General features: G+C 38.6%; 5 protein-coding genes across 8 annotated transcripts; 3 read left to right on the top strand and 2 right to left on the bottom strand.

Moving 5' to 3' along the window:
- Positions 1-228: 228 nt before the first annotated feature.
- Positions 229-10,874, top strand: LOC6648841 (furin-like protease 2). 4 transcript variants are annotated; one of them, XM_023179496.2, is made up of 17 exons: positions 229-309; positions 3,383-4,284; positions 4,366-4,470; positions 4,563-4,641; positions 4,717-4,838; positions 5,938-6,072; positions 6,145-6,304; positions 6,374-6,677; positions 6,750-7,937; positions 7,999-8,186; positions 8,254-8,410; positions 8,474-8,748; positions 8,835-9,117; positions 9,185-9,384; positions 9,449-9,760; positions 9,829-10,067; positions 10,141-10,874. In XM_023179496.2, the coding sequence occupies exons 2-17, from the start codon at positions 3,547-3,549 to the stop codon at positions 10,579-10,581; spliced, it is 4,926 nt and encodes a 1,641-aa protein (XP_023035264.1). In that variant the 5' UTR covers positions 229-309; positions 3,383-3,546; the 3' UTR covers positions 10,582-10,874. The 4 variants fall into 4 exon arrangements, with proteins under 4 accessions (XP_023035264.1, XP_046867215.1, XP_023035263.1 ...); XM_047011259.1 differs by having other exon boundaries at positions 4,717-4,847; XM_023179495.2 differs by having other exon boundaries at positions 4,563-4,847.
- A 439-nt stretch (positions 10,875-11,313) lies between these two features.
- LOC6648840 (cell wall integrity and stress response component 3) lies at positions 11,314-14,630 on the bottom strand. Its single transcript, XM_002071548.4, has 5 exons — positions 14,286-14,630; positions 12,881-13,068; positions 12,395-12,686; positions 12,050-12,298; positions 11,314-11,989 (listed from the first exon to the last, which is right to left on the bottom strand). The coding sequence occupies exons 2-5, from the start codon at positions 13,066-13,068 to the stop codon at positions 11,684-11,686; spliced, it is 1,035 nt and encodes a 344-aa protein (XP_002071584.1). The 5' UTR covers positions 14,286-14,630; the 3' UTR covers positions 11,314-11,683.
- An 86-nt stretch (positions 14,631-14,716) lies between these two features.
- Positions 14,717-15,979, top strand: LOC6648839 (mitochondrial import inner membrane translocase subunit Tim10B). The gene is made up of 3 exons (XM_002071547.4): positions 14,717-14,840; positions 14,911-15,006; positions 15,078-15,979. Exons 1-3 carry the CDS (start codon positions 14,820-14,822, stop codon positions 15,309-15,311), a joined length of 351 nt encoding a protein of 116 aa, XP_002071583.1. The 5' UTR covers positions 14,717-14,819; the 3' UTR covers positions 15,312-15,979.
- A 160-nt stretch (positions 15,980-16,139) lies between these two features.
- Positions 16,140-16,783, bottom strand: LOC6648838 (coiled-coil domain-containing protein 86). The gene is made up of 2 exons (XM_002071546.4): positions 16,559-16,783; positions 16,140-16,489 (listed from the first exon to the last, which is right to left on the bottom strand). Exons 1-2 carry the CDS (start codon positions 16,687-16,689, stop codon positions 16,198-16,200), a joined length of 423 nt encoding a protein of 140 aa, XP_002071582.1. The 5' UTR covers positions 16,690-16,783; the 3' UTR covers positions 16,140-16,197.
- Positions 16,784-18,094: 1,311 nt separating this feature from the next.
- On the top strand, positions 18,095-20,388 carry LOC6648837 (protein transport protein sec31). The gene is made up of 3 exons (XM_002071545.4): positions 18,095-18,268; positions 18,330-19,070; positions 19,130-20,388. The coding sequence occupies exons 2-3, from the start codon at positions 18,389-18,391 to the stop codon at positions 19,795-19,797; spliced, it is 1,350 nt and encodes a 449-aa protein (XP_002071581.1). The 5' UTR covers positions 18,095-18,268; positions 18,330-18,388; the 3' UTR covers positions 19,798-20,388.
- Positions 20,389-20,397: the final 9 nt, after the last annotated feature.

Here is a 20,397-nt window from a genome sequence, read left to right as displayed (position 1 = left end):
TATTAAATTCACACACACACACAAGTAATCGGTAAAGTACGAATGTACGTACATCTTAATGTATGTACTTACGTATGTATGTAGATGCGGTTAGCACAAATCCAGCGAGAAAGAAACAACCAACAACAACAGCAACAACTATGGCAACGACAACGCTATGGCAATGTCTCTGTGTATATGTATGTATGTATGTATTAACTTCAAAATAAAGTTCAGTTTAAGCTGGAGCGCAGTCGAACTAAGTTGCTCGTTCGGTTTGCGTCGTCCCCTCCATGTCATGTCCATTCGGTTAGTTCCTATGTACACATGGTAAGCACGCGTTCTCTTTTTTTGTTTTTTGTATTCCACCGATTTTTTGTGTTTTTTTTTTTTGGTCGATTTCAATTCCAGTTTCGATTTTTTTTCTGTGAGTGTGGTGATAAATGTTAAGTCAAGCGTGTTAGAAAGAAAAAATGGTGAATGTAATTAATTTAAATGAAATATATATAGGTAGCAATGTATGTATGTGCATTTGATAACTGATGCTGATTTATGTACGTACTTGATGCAAACTCGTATACATACATATGTACCGTACCCACACAAGCATACCCAACAAGTCTGGCTCAATTTTTGAATGTGTGGTGTGTGTGTGTGTTGATGTGTTGTGTGAATTTGTGTACTATTAGTGCAAATTTTTCAGTTTTGTAAGTGTAAATTTTTCGGAGAAAAGGGCAGCAAGTGGACGTGTTTCAATTTATGTGTATATGTGTATGTGTGTGTGTGTGTGTAGTACATACGGACACGCATACAGAAGACACGGATTGGCACAGTGAAACAGAAACCGGAATTAATTTACATATACATATAATATTGTTTATATACAAAACTTTATATACTTAGTGAGTGTCTGTGTGAGTGTGTGTGTACAATGGATACTTTTTTGTTTTAAATGTGCTGTTTACCTGCATATAATATATTTATGCATGTATGCAATATGCTTCGCATGTACGTGCCTGCACAGTTTTAAGAGACGACACCCCCACATTTAGCCATACCCCTCCCCTCCCCACGACCACCACCCCCAACCACCCACATCAACTGGCAAGCCAATTTATCGATAATAAATTCAAAACAATATGCATCGTGCACACACGTACAAATCATCAATATATGTGCATACATTTTTATATGCATATGTACATATGTATATGTAAATAAAGCCTAGCTGGACGTGCGCTTAAGGAATATACACATGCATACATACATATATACATATCTCTCTTCGTATGCCAGTTTCACTCTTTAAGCACATACATATGTATGTATGTATATATGTATGTTCACACATCTATCTATTTGTATGTACATCAAAACGCCTGACAGAATTCTTTTTTTTATGTGTACAACTTCGGATTAACGGGGGTTTTTGATTTGTCGGAAACCATTTAATATAAAGAGCACGTTGGAGGGGAAGGTGTTGAGGAGAGGAGATAAAATGACATAAGTGTGAATCATATTCAAAAAGATCCCCTCAAACTCGCGAATAGCAAAAAAAGAAAAAGTAAAATTAAAAGCAAATATTAAGAAATTTTATAAGTTAGTACAATTGTACAGTGAGTTAACAAACAATTTAAACTAAAGTCTAGTTGGACGATATCCGTCTAATCGGAATGTAAATGAAAAGTTACCACACGATTCAAACTAAAGACTAATTGGACGATGCTCATCCTATTAGATTATACATGAAATGCTTTTTATATTTTTTGTCTATAGACTTTAAATTCACTTGTAAATACGGACAAATAAAATCTGATTAATTGAAGCTAGCATTTCAAACTTTAACTTAAACCTTACTGTGATGTGGGTTCAAGATTTTTATATTTTATGGTCTCTCATCGTTGCCATAGTATTTAAACAATAAATTAGCTAAAAAAAAAAATTTGCAGTCCAAGTTCATGAGTTAATTTTTATAAGCAAGCCGCCTTGACGTCACATGAGACGACGTTTTGAGTCGAGTTGAGTCGAGAGTCAATAACATTCTCAGATAGCAGAAACACGAGGTCATCCACCCAACCATCCATCTATCCATCCATCCATCTATCTACTCAGGTTAATTTTGATGAGAGGAAATACTTGTATTTTACTTATTGTACAACGAACAACTCTTTTCAATTGTAAAGGAACCACACCATCACTACCACCCTCACCACCTCCCCTCCCCCTCCTCTATCTGTTCATATAATTATATACACATACATACATATGTATGTACGTATTTATGTATATTTCTATTTGTTGTTTTTTGCATCAGTAATCAGTAAATAGAATTGTTATTAGTTGTTGAGGTGCCTCTCGCACTCTCTGCGCTCCGCCAAACATCATGGGAATCAGCATAGTTGGTCTAAACAAAACACTGATAGAAAAAAAACTACAGTGAAAATAACCTTAAGCGGACAGCGACCATGTCTCCAATTGAGATTTGCTTACACGTAGGGTATTCAATGGTCCACAAGAAATAATATTATGTAATAAGATCTAAGATTGAAATAAATTTATATTTTTCAAAGATATTTAAGAAACATTTTTAATTTATTTTACAATTTTAAAATGATTTAAAAAAAAAGAGTCCTACGATTCTGAAACAGGAACTGGCCTGTCATCCGCCTGATAGGACTGTAAAATGGGGGAAATAAGCTCTTTTAAGTATGCAATAGGCTAAAATATGTGCAAAATGTTTGAAACTTTTCGGTATGCCTTGCAACTTAAAAATTGTGTACAAGCAGTGCTTTTTAGAATATTTTCCAAAACTTCGTTGTATGTTTCAAAAAACGAATTCTTGATCAGCTTTCTACATAGTTTTGGGAGCAAATCTGCCCATGTGGCCTGATAATGTTTTCTAATAAATAAAAACCTAAATATAAGCAGAAGTAAACCATTCAAAGGTTAAACAAACAAATTTTAAATTATTGTTCAAATATAAATGTTATAGAATTTCTATATAATATAGTTTTGTGTTCTAATATTTATGAAATATAAATCTTATATATTTTTTGTTTTTTTAGTTAACTAAAACATAAAGAAAAAATCAAACCTTTTGACGGATTTTCAAACTTTAACCTTGACCGCAAAGTGGTTTTAATTTTCGAGCCTTTACTGTAGCTTTAGCTGATAATGATTCAGAGACACTCATGATGTCTCTTTTCACTCACTCCATTATTGCATTGACATTCACGAAAAGATTCACAATGATCCCACGTATTATTCTTTATGTTTTTCGCTAATTTTTTGCTGCATAATCATTTTTATTCCACAACGAAAAAAAAAAATTAAAAAAAAAGAAAAATGTTTAAACAATTATTTGGCATTTTTTTCGTTTTTTTTTTTTTTGTTATTTCTTTAGATACACCACATAATTGTAAAAACAATATACATGAATACGGATACAGGAGAAGGACGACACACTGTCAAACGACTCTCGAGGAGTAATATCCAACAACTACCTTAATAGAAGAGAAGAATACAAAGAAGAAGAAGAAGAAGCAAAACTGATCAATATAGTTAAATATGCTTGATATAACAATAGGCAACGACGACGGTAACAGCAGAAATAGAACAGAATACACACAGCATAATCATCATAATGATGATGATGTTTATAATGATGATGATCGGCTACAGTCGACGTTATCAACATCCTGTTGTATAGCCTCGTCCTTTGTGGGATTGCCCGCCGCCGCTGCATATCGAAAGCACTGCACTGATGATAAAAGAATTCCGCTCCTCCGCCGGCAGCAGCAACAGCAGCAGGAGAGGAGAAAACCAACTCCTCCATATGTGAAACTCCAGAATAGAAACTATTTATGTACATTTAGCCGTATGGCGGCAAAAAGCAGTTGTATATATTTTTTATTAGTTTTAATAGTTAACCTAAGCCGAAATACTAGTGCTTATCAAAATTTAAATGAAAGCTCAACTAATTCTGGCAAAATACTCCAACAACAAAATGAGAGTCTAAATGCCAACTATCTACATCATCCACAACAACAACAACATCTCATTCATAATGTAGAGCGAACAGGGACAGAGACAAATACTCACATTAATGCCAGTACAAAGAGAAATAGTTATGATGACTACCACCATGAGCATCTGCATCAGCATCTAAATGATATTGATATCTTTGGCTCATATAATATGCCAGAGGAACCAATTTATACAAATGAATTTGCCGTCTATATACCGGCTGGAAAATCTGTAGCCGATGAAATAGCAGCAAAATATGGCTTCACCAATAAGGGACAGGTAAATACACACACAAACACACACACACACACACACACACACAAGGTTATGACATAATTCCCCTTTCTCCATATTTGATAGATTGGAGCTCTCAATGACTATTATCTGTATCAGCACCACCGCGTATCTAAGCGTTCGATTCGTTTGAGTCGCAAGCATCACAGTGCCTTAAAGTCAGAGTTCGAGGTAAGACATAATGTCATTTAACACTCTCTATATGTACATACATATGTGTATATGATTAAATTTCTTTCTCCTTTGTATGTGTGATAAAATAGGTTAAATGGCTGCAGCAGCAACATGAGAAAATTCGACGTAAAAGAGATGGACCCTATCAAGATATATTACCCACCTACAGTCCGTACAGTGTTTTGCGTCAACCACCAAACGATTACATAATCGATCCGAATTCGCATCTTTCATTCTCCCCAGCATCTCAATCCCAATCGGTGCTCAATCCAACTCTATCCACACATACGCCACGCATGGAATATAGAGATGTTTCCGCCCATTTAATATTCTCCGATCCGTTGTTTAAGGAACAGTGGTATTTGGTGAGTAAAGTATGTAATCGATGTCGATTTCAATGCATGCAATTCAATTCAATTCAAATTATAACCTATATCCTTTTTGAATTTCGTATATAGCTTCTAACATTTCTTGATTTACGAGTGCCGGATTAAGCTAGCGCGGGTTCTGTAGCAATCATAGAACCAAAAATATTAGCTTTCAGGCTCATAGTACAAATCAAAAGATCGTTTTCCATTGGGAAAGTTAGGATATGAATGAATAACGGGCCAAAAAAGGATTCTCACAGATAATTAACATTCGTTTTTTTGCCTTATTCTTTTTTTTTTACTGTATTTCCGTCCATTTCTAACCAACTTCAAAGAGTTATATACCAACTAAATCGAAATTTAATATATTTTAAAATAACATCAAACAAATTGAAAAAATTAATTTCGAATTGATTTTGAAAAGGAATCATGAGGTATACATTACCATTTTTTTAAAACTTTGGACATTATTTTAACTTGCAAATAGAGACATGAATTTTTCAAATACTCAAAAAATTAACTAAATTAGAGCTTCATAAAGTAAAGGTTTTTTTTTGTATATTTTGCTGTTCTTTAGATTTTTTGCCTCACTAGAAAAGATAATTTGATACTCAGCTGGGATTTACTTTTCAATTTAAAATGGAATTTATAAAAATCAAAATAAAATATAACTTTTAAAAACGGGTTTCAATTTAGTTACAGATTCGAAAATTTAAGAATTTTTAAGAATTTCTAGAATTTCTCTTCCGTAATATGGCTAATCCGGCACTGCCATTAGGACATTTACATATGTACATGTTAACCCGTATTTAGAGTCGTTTAGATCCCTTCCATCAAAAAAAAAGGGAGTAAGAAAGTATTTTCTAGATCGAAAGGATTTACTTCTAAAGTATTTAACTTGTGTCATGCACGGGGTGCAGGGTATACCTAAGTCGTTGTGATGTCTTGCTTGTTTTTATCTCAAGTTTTCCGTTTATAACGACAATTTGTTGTCGGATTCTATTGTAGATGTATTTAGTAGAAAAACAACTCTCAAAGAAAAGATGCATATTCTTACCAAATATTATTCTTTTCATATATTTCTGATCTATTGAAGAATGGCGGAGCTAAGGATGGCTTGGACATGAATGTTGGACCTGCTTGGCAAAAGGGTTATACCGGAAAAGGTGTTGTGGTTTCCATTCTAGATGACGGTATACAAACAAATCATCCCGATCTCGCCCAGAATTATGTAAGTATACTTACTATTAATATACACTTGGTCTATACATATTTGATCTTTGATATATATATTTAACTTTAGGATCCTGATGCATCATTCGATATTAATGGCAATGACTCGGATCCAACGCCTCAGGATAATGGGGATAATAAGCATGGAACACGCTGTGCCGGAGAGGTAGCTGCTGTTGCTTTTAATAACTATTGCGGCGTGGGTGTGGCATATAATGCTAGCATTGGTGGTAAATAAAGAATAAAGGATTTGAAAGAAATTGAGAAATATCCCTTAAGATATTTAACTTTAATTCCAGGTGTACGCATGTTGGATGGAAAAGTTAATGATGTGGTTGAGGCACAAGCTTTAAGCTTGAATCCCTCGCATATCGATATCTATAGTGCCTCTTGGGGTCCCGAAGATGATGGCTCGACAGTCGATGGTCCCGGACCGTTAGCCCGTCGTGCCTTTATTTATGGTGTGACCAGTGGCCGCCAGGGCAAAGGTTCGATATTTGTGTGGGCCTCGGGTAATGGTGGCCGTTACACCGACTCGTGCAATTGCGATGGATACACCAACTCCATTTTCACCCTATCCATATCAAGTGCCACTCAAGCTGGGTAATTAGAGATAGATCTTAGGATAGATTACTTGAACTTGAAACTGATGCTTTCGTTTTAACACTTTGGCAGCTTTAAGCCGTGGTATCTTGAGGAATGCTCTTCCACACTGGCCACCACATACAGTTCGGGAACTCCGGGACATGACAAGAGTGTGGCAACTGTTGATATGGATGGACGCCTGCGACCCGATCACATTTGTACGGTTGAGCATACAGGAACCTCAGCATCGGCCCCATTGGCAGCCGGCATATGTGCTCTAGCCTTGGAGGCCAATCCGGAGTTAACATGGCGTGATATGCAGTATTTGGTGGTCTATACCTCACGACCAGGACCGCTGGAGAAGGAAAGTGGCTGGACATTGAATGGCGTGAAACGAAAATATAGTCACAAATTTGGTTATGGTCTGATGGATGCGGGCGCCATGGTTTCCCTGGCCGAGCAATGGACATCTGTGCCGCCGCAACACATTTGCAAGTCGCGGGAGAATAATGAAGATCGTAAAATTGATGGCAGCTATGGCTATACATTGTCCACTCACATGGATGTTAATGGTTGCGCCGGCACTATCAATGAGGTGCGCTATCTGGAGCATGTTCAATGTCGGATCACATTGCGCTTCTTTCCCCGTGGCAATTTGCGTATTCTGCTAACCTCACCGATGGGTACAACCAGCACATTGCTCTTTGAACGACCCCGAGATATTGTCAAATCCAATTTCGATGATTGGCCATTCCTGAGTGTTCATTTCTGGGGCGAAAAGGCCGAGGGACGCTGGACACTGCAGGTGATTAACGGTGGCAGGCGACGTGTCAATCAGCCGGGCATATTGTCCAAGTGGCAATTGATATTCTATGGCACTTCAAGCCAGCCAATGCGTCTCAAATCCGAGCTACTCAATCCGAATCCACAATTGCGTAATCCGGTTGGCTCCAATCCGTTCCTCTTTCCATCGGCCTCCAATATAGGCCAACCATCGAACGAAGGTGGTAATTTTAATACGGACAGTTTTGCTGGTTATCTGAACTATCAGAATATATTTACCAGCGCTGGCTCGAATCCAGAGCCAGCTACGGCCACATTAGATGGTCATAATGTATCTGCTAGCATTGTGGCAGAAGATGAGATGGCCGACAATAACAACAACAACAACAAGAACAAGTTGATCCTCCATTCCTGCGATGGTGAATGCGGTACATCGGGTTGTTATGGACGCGGACCAACTCAGTGTGTGGCCTGCAGTCATTATCGTTTAGACAAGTAAGTTTTGAATTTTCAATTTGATTTTGCTTATTCGCCTTCTTCTTCTTCCTTCATTTAGCACTTGCGTTAGTCGTTGCCCGCCCCGTTCGTTCCCCAATCAAATGGGCATATGCTGGCCCTGTCACGATTCATGTGAAACTTGTGCTGGCGCTGGACCAGACAGTTGTCTCACCTGTGCCCCAGCCCATTTGCATGTCATCGATTTGGCCGTTTGTCTGCAAGTTTGTCCCGATGGATATTTTGAGAGTAAAGAGAATTTGCCTTTTTTATGCTTTTGCTGTTATTTCATTAAGTTTCTTTATCATTATTGAAGATACCAAAAATCGTACATGTATTCCCTGTGAGCCCAATTGTGCATCATGCCAAGATCATCCAGAATTTTGTACTAGCTGTGATCACCATTTGGTTATGCATGAGAATAAATGCTATTCGGCCTGTCCCTCGGACACATACGAGACGGAGGATAACAAGTAAGCTAAACGGAACAGGGAGAAGATGCGATCATTAACAAACGACATCGTTTCGCTTTACAGATGCGCCTTCTGTCATTCCACCTGTGGCACTTGCAATGGCCCAACAGATCAAGATTGCATAACATGTCGTCCCAGTCGCTATGCCTGGCAAACCAAATGCATGAATAATTGTCCAGAAGGTTTCTATGCTGACAAAAAACGTCTTGAGTGCATGCCATGTCCCAAAGGATGCAAAACCTGCACCAGCAGTGGCCTCTGCTCCGATTGTATGGAAAATTGGACACTAAACAAGAAGGACAAATGCATTGTAGCTGGCAGCGAAACGTGCAGTGATTGTAAGAGAGATTAGAAACAGACACAGAGACAGGGAGAGAGAGAGAAAGAAATTGGGTTTAAATTTGGGTTTTTGTTTGTCTTGTAGCTGAATTCTTTAATCCAACTGAGGGTCAATGCCAATCATGTCATGCCACTTGCGAGACATGCAACGGTCCATTGGAATCCAATTGCATGTCATGTCCTTCGAGTCGTCTGCTTGAACTGAATCATTGTGTTACCGGTTGTCAGGATGGTTTCTTTATGGAAACGGGCGTTTGTTCGCCTTGTCTGCACACCTGTACACAATGTTTCTCTCGCACCAATTGCAGCAACTGCTCCAAGGGACTGGAACTACAAAATGGTGAATGTCGCACAACTTGTGCCGATGGGTAAGGCAATTCGTCTATATCACATTAATACATCTTGCAATGGCATCTTTTTCTCTCTCTTATGCAGATATTATAGTGATCGTGGCATTTGTGCTAAATGCTATCTCAGTTGCCGCACTTGCAGTGGACCACGACGAAATCAGTGTGTTCAATGTCCAATTGGCTGGCAATTGGCAGCCGGCGAATGCCATCCAGAATGTCCGGAAGGATTCTACAAATCTGATTTTGGTTGTCAGAAATGTCATCATTATTGCAAGACTTGCAATGGTAAGTAAGACAAGAAGGAGAGAAACAATGGGTATCCTAATTGCTATCTCATCATCATCATCAGATGCCGGGCCACTTGCTTGTTCGTCGTGTCCATCACATTTTATGCTGGATGGTGGCCTATGCATGGAATGCCTCAGTTCCGAGTATTATGATACTACAACACAAACCTGCAAGAGCTGTCACAATTCATGTCGTTCATGCCTAGGACCTGGCCAGTATTCTTGCAAGACATGCGCAACTCCCTTGCATTTGGATCAATTGAATAGTCAGTGTGTGCCATGCTGTCAAAATCATACCACCTCTTCTTCCTCCTCCTCCTCTTCCACATCAGCGGGAATCGATGACTCCTGTTGTCACTGTGATAAGCAAACAGGTAAGAGAATTAAATTTCATCTCTATCTCTGTGCGGGAATGTGTTTATTGTATTATATTTGTATACAGGTGAATGTAAGGCAACGTCAACTGGCGGCAAGCGGCGTACTGTAATTGGAAACGAAAATAGTTTTAAAAGTGGTGGAGATGGTGCTAGAAGTAATGGAGGAGCCTACGGCAATGATGAAGGAAATAGCAATGAGTTTCTATTACGACTCGATTCACCCTTAACGGCTCTGACGGCAATTGCAGTTGCCATCTGTTTGTTGATTATCACAATTTTCTCCATTATCTTTGCTGTCTTACAGGTAGATATATATACCAAGTATTTAGTTTTGTTTTGTGTGTGTATTTAAACATTGTTTATGTTGTCATTTGCAGCGTAATAGCAACCATGTATCGAGAAATTCGGTGCGTTATAGGAAAATAATTAGCAAATCCAGTGGAAATGGAAGAAAGAATCCGACCACCACAAAGACAAGCAATGAAGCTAGATTTATTTTCAATATTGGTGAAGACGATGACTCTGATGATAATACCGATGATGATGATAATAATGATAATAATACCATGGACGGAAGAAAAATAGTTTACGAACCGAAAACAAGCACAATTCATGGTAACGAATTTTATTTAAAGAGTACAAATGATATTGATGCTATCGAGTTTCATACCAATAACAAATCGTCCAATGAGTCCCACTCAAGGAGGTCCTCCATCAACATTAATGCAATGGAATATGCTAAAAATAAAAATATTCAAACAAATCAGACGGCAGCAACGGGCAGCAATGGCAATACAAAGAGCAGTGTTTGTAGCTGATTCGTTTGATATTGATTGATTGATTGATCCATTGACAAAAAGGCGAACGTTCAAATGTGTACCAAAACAGAAAAAACCCAACCAACCACTTTGATCTTGGAATTCATGCTCTGGACTAGTAAATTTTAAAAAACCTTACTTTGAGGAATATAGCAAATCAAAATATTTAACATCCGAAAAAAAAGATAAAAATTTATATGTGATTGTGAATTGTTTTTATATATATATATATTTGTAAATTTAATGTTTGTATTAAATTTTTATGAAAAATGTTATGTCAAGTTGAACCATAATCGTGTGTTTTGTTTTCTGGAAATATTATTTAAATGTGGGGAATCTTTTACGGATTTTAAAGAATTTGAATTGAATAGAATCATTGGGACCAGATTTAAATTAAATAAAAAGATCCAATCTTTTGTATAATTGGTATTCTAGAGTATGCAGTAAAGAGATAAACATATCTTTAGACGAACCAAAAAATAAAGTTTTTGTTTTTAGTTAAATTTATAGAAAATGCTTTATTTACAGAAATATCATATAGCTATAATACATGTGTTCTCTTCTGTTTACTTGTACCAAAAACAAAAAAAAATTGATTGAAAATTAAAAATGATTACATGCATACAATAAATATACATGTATGTATGTATCTCAATATATGTATGCATGGTATTTAGATTCGATATTAGTTTCGCATATCCATTGTTTGATAAATTCGATAATTCATTTCAATTTCAGTTTTTTTTTTTTTAACTGACTGATATATACTCGCTATATCATCTATCTATATCTGGAAATGTTATGTATGCCGCAGCAATTGTAATCTCAGAGGCATACATACCATATGTAAATATATATATACTGGGAAAAATGTTGTCTGTATGTTTGTTTGTTTCGGTTGTGTGTGTGTGTGTATATAAAAAACGTACAAAAAGTTATTACTTATGTTTATAGTATAAACTTTATACTATATATATATATATATATGTATATGGAGGGTAAGTATAAGTATAGTAGCTGGTTTCGAGAGGTATTTTACACACACATCATATATATATGGTTTTATACATTTTTAAGGTTACTTAAAGTGATTAATGCAAATCTATGATATAGTACAGTCGCAGCACATAAGTGAGTAATATAAACATTTGACAACCTTCTCATCAGAGTCATTATCATGAGACTGATCCTCTTTGAATTTGGCATCAAGTGGATACTCAACGACCTTGGCATCGATTTGATCCAATTGTAGTTTACTATCGCGTGCCTTTTTCGACTTTTTGCGTTTATTTTTATGCATCATATCGTTACAATTTCGCTCTTGCACCGCATCATCGATCCAACCGAAATCGGAGCTTATCCGTTGTCCATCCAAACTGGAAATGCTTTTAATTGAATTGATGTCCTCCTATAAATGACCATGAAATTTATTTTCCACATGTGCATGAATGGCGACAAAAACTCTTACCTGATTGTTATTATGGTTTTTGTATTTGTTTCTATTGGGCGAGCTCGAAACGTTAGTGCCAATTGTGCTACTAGCTCCGGTTCCAGCACTACCACCAGCAATCTTGCGATTAGTCGATGGCGATGATGCGGTTTCTATTGAGGCTGTTGTGCCGGCCGAACTATTTAGCATCATCATATCTGTCGTTTCGCCCAATGTTGTCTGAGGCAGTGGAATTTTGGGCAATTCATCGGGATTCAGGATGTTGTGCTGTAGAAAATAAATTCGAAAGTTATAGCAGTTACAAAACTCTCTCTCTCTCTCCCTCCCACACTTTCTTTCCCTCTCAATTTATGCTGCGCTTACCAAATCCCGTATTTCAACTGTTGTTACCACAATCGGTGATGTCATGGCTTTAGTGGACGGTGTCGATGGTGCCAACTCAGAAAGGGGACTGCTTAAACTGGATGAGGTTGTTGCTATTGGTGTTGCTGGCAATGTGGCGCATTCCGAAGCAGCAACCGCTATATCATCCGATGTGAGGCTTTCGCTTGATGAGAACTCTGTTTTAGTTTTTGTTGTCTGAATCAGCGAGTATGTGGTTGCAGCAATGGCCAGGGACGATGTGGAAGCATTATCAACTGATTCCGGAGATGGGCTGTAAAAGAGGAGTAAAAACGAAATAGATCAGTTAAAGGATCAGTTAAGTGATCAATCAAATTAGGATATGGGACATGAGTTAATTAATTAATTAATTCGTACACGGAGAGTTAATGGGTTGGATGGTATCAGGTGCGGTGCGTGCATGGAGATGGATGGAGGCAAGTGTGGAATGGGCGGCGCCTTACTTACAAATCAATCAGCTCGGTCTGCGCCTTGCTGCCGCCCAGGGACCAAACCTCACTTTTCTTTTGCGTACTCGTATATGTGACATTTTTATTAGTGGCACTAAAGTGTCCCTTCGGATGACTCTTTCGTCCTGGTATCCACAAAATGCGCATACCAGATGACTTGCTTTTCTTCGTTGAGTTGGAAGCCATCTACAAAAAAAAAATCAGTGCCCGAATTCAAATCAGAAAACCAAAAAAAAAAAAAATTATGTCTGTGTGTATTTCTTATTCAAATATTTAAACATGTGTTTGTTTTCTCTCGTTTTTTTTTATTGTCACCAGAGACAGAGAACGACAGAGAGAGGGAGAGACTGAGACTGAGAGAGTCGGACGACAACTGGTATGGGAAGATCGGTCGGTTGCTGATCAAGCGGAGTTGGTCTACAGGTGGACGGTTGTGTGGGGGAGCGGCGGTAAACAACTGTTTCTTCTTTGACTTCACCAAGCACACAAACACACATTCGTAAATACACACAAACACGCCAAAATGTACAGCAGGAGCGGCTCCAAGATCTTCACAGTTAAGCAATAGTAATGAGAAATTCTGGGCCAAAAATATCATATTATTTAAAATTTACTAACAATCTTTTTGTGAAATTAAAAACGCTTCAAAATTTTTTTATTTGTTTGACATTTGGAGGTGATTGCTCTTAAAAATCTAGCATCCTGAATGGCTTACTATAATTTATTCTTATCAAAGATAATTATTACGAGGGAGATTCCGTTTTAAAAAAAGAGAAGACTTAGTTGGGCCTTGCCAAAAACTGATCCCATCCTTATGTCCCCCACATATGCTCGCATATGTGTGTGTGTACATACATACATACTTGGCACACAGGTTTGTATGACAATACACAATAACTGTTTTCTTATCTTAATTAGTTCTTTCGCATTTTTCATATTCTACTTTCTCAATGAATTAGATAGACACATACATAAACGATACGATGATACCCGAGTTATATATCTCATTATTATATTGTTGACAAATTGTTATTGATAGTTATTGACAAATGTACGTATGTATGTACATACATTAGTAAGTATCAAATGGACTGATTGGAATGCATATACATACATTTGTACATATATGTACATATTTACCTAGATAGATATGTACATACATGCATATATAACGCACAGCGACCTTAGCTGTCACATACATGTAGTACGTACATATGTATGTGTATGATCGAATAAGCCCAGATTTAAGCATATACTCACGTAAATAAGTATGTACGCACAGGTATCAGTATGCTTGCTTGTATGTATGTATTTGTGAACACTCTTCTTATTAGTAATATTCCAAATTTTCATAAGACTGAAAGTGTTAGAGAATCTTCAATAATCAAATTTGTTTATCTTACCTTTTACATGGATTACGATCTTAATGATTGATGGTAAATAATAGCTTTAGTTTCATATGTTTGTTCACAAATACATTTACACATATATGCAAATACAGTAGTATACATGTGTGGCGTGTGTGTTTGTGTGTATGTGGATGAAACAAGTCTGTAGGATGGCTTGGCACGCAATTCACGCTTGAGTTGCGAAACTGAGATTCTTTTTCAATAATTCAGAAAATACATTTTTGTGCAATTTTATACAAAAAATTAGCTGATCACAGTGAAATTTTGTATTTGTTTGTCTTATTTTTCCGTTTTGAATCCGGGATTTTGACTATGTCGAATAGAGCTGGCAAACTGCCGATGTAACTATCGATAACGTTAATGGTTACTATCGATAGTTTCTTCAAATCGTACTTTAAAGTACCGAACCGTTATGCGTTATCGAATCATTAAAACTTCTGGCAACACTCTGGCACCGTCAAATTAATGTGCGACAACTGTCAATATTATTATTATAAAAATTGCATTAAGTATTTCTAATTTGAGTCCATGGATTCCAATTTGCGTAATGTAAGCATGCCATCTTGTCATATTCAGAATGCTGCTGCATAATTTTACCGCCCCCCTTTAATGTTTTTAGTTAAAAGATTTTCTTGTATTATACAACAAAGTCACCGAGCTGTGCTTCAATCGTTGTGTGGATAATCTGAATCAACGGGAATTGGGCAGCCAGGAGGTAAGACTTTTCAAGAAGACACTATTAGCGAACAAAGAATATTAACCTGTCTTTTAATCTTGGCTTCCTAGGACACCTGCGTAGACCGCTGTGTAACGAAATTCGCCCGCTTCAATGAAAATATGATGAAGGTTTATGTCGATGTACAGACAACAATTAATGCCAAACGCGTTAAGGAGATGGAAGAGCAGGCAGCGATATTGGAGAAACAGCAGCAGGAAGAGCGCAAAAGACAAAGTGAAACTGCCATTCTGACACCAGTGTCTCCCAGTCCGAATCCAGGAAGCGGCAACCTGGCTATGTAGCATCGATTATTAATCATCTCACTGCTAGATAGTTAACAATGACACGCACACACAGACACATCCACAAAACACACATCTAAACACTTCCATAAGAAACAACAACAAAAAACCCGGTCTAGTTTCTGTCAATGCCATTTACTAGGAGCGAGCAAAAAATAGATTGAAAGATTTGTACCTTTTTATGAGCTATGATGGTCTATCACACAACCATCCACAGTATCCGATCATGATACGTTTTTGGAAGAACTCATCAAAGCCCATTCAGTCTTATGTCATAAAACAACGATTCCAACTGCATCTTGTTGTTCTAAGCAGTCAGAATGGTAAAGATTCCCTCAAAGTCTGCTATAATTATTCCTATCATACCAACTGCAAGAATCTTGTGGCCAATTAAAGTGCATTTTTAGTACAATTTAGGTCAATAGCCGAGAGAATAATGCAAGGAGATAATCATAGCTCGGTGATTTAGATTTTCAGCTTTCTTTGGAATCCCATATGGATATACCTCATTTGATAACTAAAACTAAATCGAAAATAGGCAGCAAATTCAATGGACGCAAAGAAATCTTAGGAGAATTTAAACTTCTTACTGACGTCTTGACTTATGTTGATTTGTTAAATTAGTCTTTAAGTTAAAGAAAATAACAATAACCTTGTTTTTCTTGCAATTCTCCCAGTCTACACTTATTAAAAAAAAGAGAATGAGTGTCGGTAATCCGGGGCAACTGATTATCGGCGGATTATGATAGTAATCAAATATTATGCCAACCAAACTAAGGACGAGTTTCAGTGAGTTGTCATTCGTAATTCATAACAATTTGGTTCAAATCTGGATATAAATATATCTAAACTTTTATTATTATTATAATGTAGAACCCTCCCCACCTTAAACCACCTTCACTTCACTTGTATCCCGTTTCTCAATTTGTCGCATTTGCTTCTTCTTCATTCGCTTTATCTTGGCAGGATTCTTGATCACCTGCACTACTTCGGCACGACGTTCATTGGCTAAACGACGCTCGGCATTTTCTACTCGACGTTGATGACGCTGCACAGCGTCCTGTTTACGCTGGTCCTTAATCTCTCTAGATTTCTCTTTAATGTAGCGTAGTTCATCTCGCAACGCCACCTTCTTCTCAAAGGACAGGCGATTCACAGTCTTTTTGATTTTGCTAAATCTGCAATAACCAAAAAAGAAAAGAAACATTTAGAGCTGGGCGTTCATATTACTAAAATTTAAATCTTACTTTTGTTTCGGTGTCTTCCATGGTCTGTTGGATTTGGGCTGGCCCCGTGGTATACTAGCTTCTGGTTTCGCCGCTTTCTTTACTTTCGGCTTTGTCGGAGTTTTAGGTTTTGCTGTCTGTTCATCACTCATTATGACAAGATTAAAATAGGATCAAAAACTAGGAAGACAGAAACCAAACAAAACAATAATAATTGCACGTGTTTTGGCTTTCGATAAGTGATGACACTTTTTACTCCGCATTCACACTGCACTGGATCGATATCGATATTGCAACGTTACTTTTACAACAAACTCTTAAATATGGTTAAAACGAATGAAAAATTCCAAGAGCACGACCTCAGGTGCGCCTTTGCGATTTATTTTGTAGTTTTTGTGTAATTGACAAAAGAAAATAGCTAAAACAAACTGCGGAATTTTGAGGTAGTGTTGCCAGATGCCAGAGCAGTCAAACAACGCGCCAAATAAATTAAAAAATATCAAAGAAGCTAACATCGGCTATGCCGAAGTTTATATACCCTTGCAGTCCTTGGTAATAATAATTTTACATGTTTGTTTGTTTTCTGCAACTCAATTCATCAATATACAAACTTTATATTACAATTTGTTCTTCTTCTTCCCTCATTCCCAAAGCTAAGCAACGCACGCATACACATGCAGTTTATGTAGCGTTGCGTCTGTGTGTGTATGCATGTACTCTGTTGATGCCCTGCAGTACGCGTCTGCGGAGACTCTCCGTCGAGTTTACGGGGACATGTCCGCTGTCTTGGACAATCGCAATAAGGACAATCGGGACAACTGAGCGACAAAGTCAACGGTATGTCCGCGGATGGTTTAATTCTGCCGACGTCGGTATAGGCGACGATGCGGCGACATTGTCGACCGGGAACATTTGGTACTGGATGGACATGTCCCCGTAAACTCGACGGAGAGTCTCCGCAGACGCGTACTGCAGGGTGACGAAACACGTAGTAGACAGCAAGCAGCGCTGCCGGCAGATCTGGGAGCAGAGCCGATTATTATATTGACTGTAACTTGTGTTATATTGTTATATTTATCCGATCACATTCAAATTTTGGGATCTGGGGTTTTATATCCAATATTATCGCATATGTAAATTTCATAGCATACTCCAATTTTTATGAAAATGTTTCTTCTAGTTCTTCTAGAGCTATATGATATAGTGGTCCGATCCTGATGGTTTTCATACTGTATTTTTCCCGGGTAATAAAAAACCCCGAAAAAAAATTTCAGCTCGATAGCTCTTAAGACGGCTAAGTAAAACGCATATGCACAGACGGACGGACGGACAGACGGACATGGCTATATCAACTCAGCTTCTCATGCTGTTCAAGAATATATATACTTTATGTGGTCGGAAACGTCTCCTTCTGTGCGTTACAAACATCTGACCAATTTTATAATACCCATTGCAAGGGTATAAAAATAGCATTTGCCAACTCTGAAATCTAGCTTTAGCCGATTATTCCACTTTTCAACAGTGGAATCTCGAGTAGCTTAAGTAAATATTTACCCCAATATTTTTACAACCGTTGGCATTGGCAAAACGTTAAGGCCAGATATTCTTCGGTTGCTGCCCAGTTCGCACGAAGTGAAATCGTTTTATAAGCGGCAGCAGCAGCAGCAGCAGCAACAACTACAACCACAACCACTTTGAATAGCAACAAATTGCCGAGCGAAACAAGTTTGGGTAATTAGCATGCACATTTGTTCAACTTACTTTATGATTGACATTTCTCATTTTGGCCCAGCACTGCGCATATTGGATATTGGAAATCGTTAAAAACCGGGGGCTTTTTATTGGCAAGTGATGATGATGGTGAAATACTACGCAATTGTCGTCACCGTTGCAGCGGTTCTATTTGCCTTTGGCAATAATAATGTTGTGGATGCGCGCCGTAACCAAGGTAGCAGCCAGCGTAAAAGCCCATCCTCGTCATCTTCGTCTGGGTCGGGTCATGTGACTCAGCCAAGTTACAGTACGAATGGCGGCAGCAATTCTCATGCCGATGCGGCCAAGTTAAGTTATCCCAATTATAATTCCCAGCCGAATCGTCCGATCGGTTGGAATCCTCCTGCACAAAGTGCTGGCACCCATAATCAGGGACCACCACCAGCTTATTCGGCTGCGAATCCGGCTGGCGGTGCTCGGACCAATCTAAATGAGCACCCACCATCGTATAATCCGCCCAGCTACGGAGCAGCAACTGGTGCAAATGTCCATCAGCCGATAACGGCCACCCAGAATCATGGTACCCAATATAGCGGGTTGCCAGCTGGTGCCACATACTATCCAGCGGCTCCAGGAGGATATCATGGCGCTCCAGCTGGTCTTCCTGCCGGGGCCACATACTATCCTTCGGGTGGTTATCATCCTGGAGCTGCAGCTGCTCCACCTCCGGGAGCCACATATTATCAGTCACCAGCAGCTCTGCCACCAGGAGCCACCTATTATGCCCAGCCACCACAACAATCATCTGGTCCGGGATTCGGTAAGTAAAATTTCTCCATCACAATTAACTTCTTTAACCATTCGGTGTCCATTTTTTAGGTACTGGATTATTGGGTGGTGTTGTGGGTGGAGCCGTACTGGGACATTTGCTTACACCTTCGGGCGGTAGCTCATCGCAGGCAGCAGCTGCTCCCCCAGCAGCCAGTGGACAAGATCGTATAATTATCATTAATAATGGAGTGCCCGTTAATGCTAGTGCCGATGGCACTACAGTTATTAATGCCCAAGGAGTAGCAGCCCCAGCAGCAGCAGGTGTAGCAACAGCCGCTCTGCCAATGAATGCCACACAGGATGTTGCAGCACCACCAGCACAATTGGCGCCATTCAATCCGGAAAATGCGACAATGCCCATGACTAATGGCACTGATGCAGTTGCTCAACCACCAGCCGGTGGCATTATATGTGTGCCCACCAAAATGAATGAGACGGATCCCAATGATAGCACCAAGATGATTGAAGTTGAGAAAATTGCCTGCTATCCGGCACCACCACCGCCAGCGGCACCCGCCGGCGAGGGTCCCGCCCCATTGGCTCCGATGGTACCACAGGTGCAGCCCGGATTACAGCAAGTGCAACAGCCTCCAGATCAGGCAGCTGTAAAGGCCAATATTAATAGTGGTGTCTCTCCCGTAAATGTCTCAACAGCAACCGGACTCATCATGATGGGCATTGCCCTTCTATGTGGCAGTCATATACTCAAGCTTTAATTGCAGAGATCGATCTAATCGATCGAACTCGTTTTACACATTCTGTTTGTATTTCACATTTTCCAGTGTTAGTCACCCAGTGTCTGTTTGTCTGTCTCCCCCCCCGTTTCGGACCGCCCACTCTCTCCCTCAATTTGCGCTTGGCTTTTGTAGTCGCTTTCTCTAGTATTGCTTCCTCCCACACACACATACACACACACAGAGATTCAACTAAATACTTATTTATAGTGGTTTCTCCCCTTTTTTTCATCCACTTTCTTTATCTACTCTTTACCCCTCGCTGTTTGCTGCTTTTTGATATATTAGATATGAAATAATGAAATTTTTTAGCCTTCAATTGTGATGAAAACTGTGAATCTCGTTAAACGATATACTATATATACATATATTCGTACTCGTACTCGTATATGGCAATTTGAACCCAACTAAAAACAATAACTAAAAAAAGACATACCCACAACATTCCCCTTCTTCTCCTCCTCCTCCTTTCTTCTATCATGATGCATATTTTATGGTATTCTCAACGAATATTTTTCTATGTCAGTGTTAATAATTGTGATGTAACCAATCAAATAGATAGCTGTAATTGTTGCCTTGTTG

This window comes from Drosophila willistoni (genome assembly GCF_018902025.1).
Source record: "Drosophila willistoni isolate 14030-0811.24 chromosome XL unlocalized genomic scaffold, UCI_dwil_1.1 Seg141, whole genome shotgun sequence".
Taxonomy (NCBI): Eukaryota; Metazoa; Arthropoda; class Insecta; order Diptera; family Drosophilidae; genus Drosophila; species Drosophila willistoni.
The sequence above is the reverse complement of the archived record's forward strand: the minus strand, read 5'-3'. Positions and strand labels throughout refer to the sequence as shown.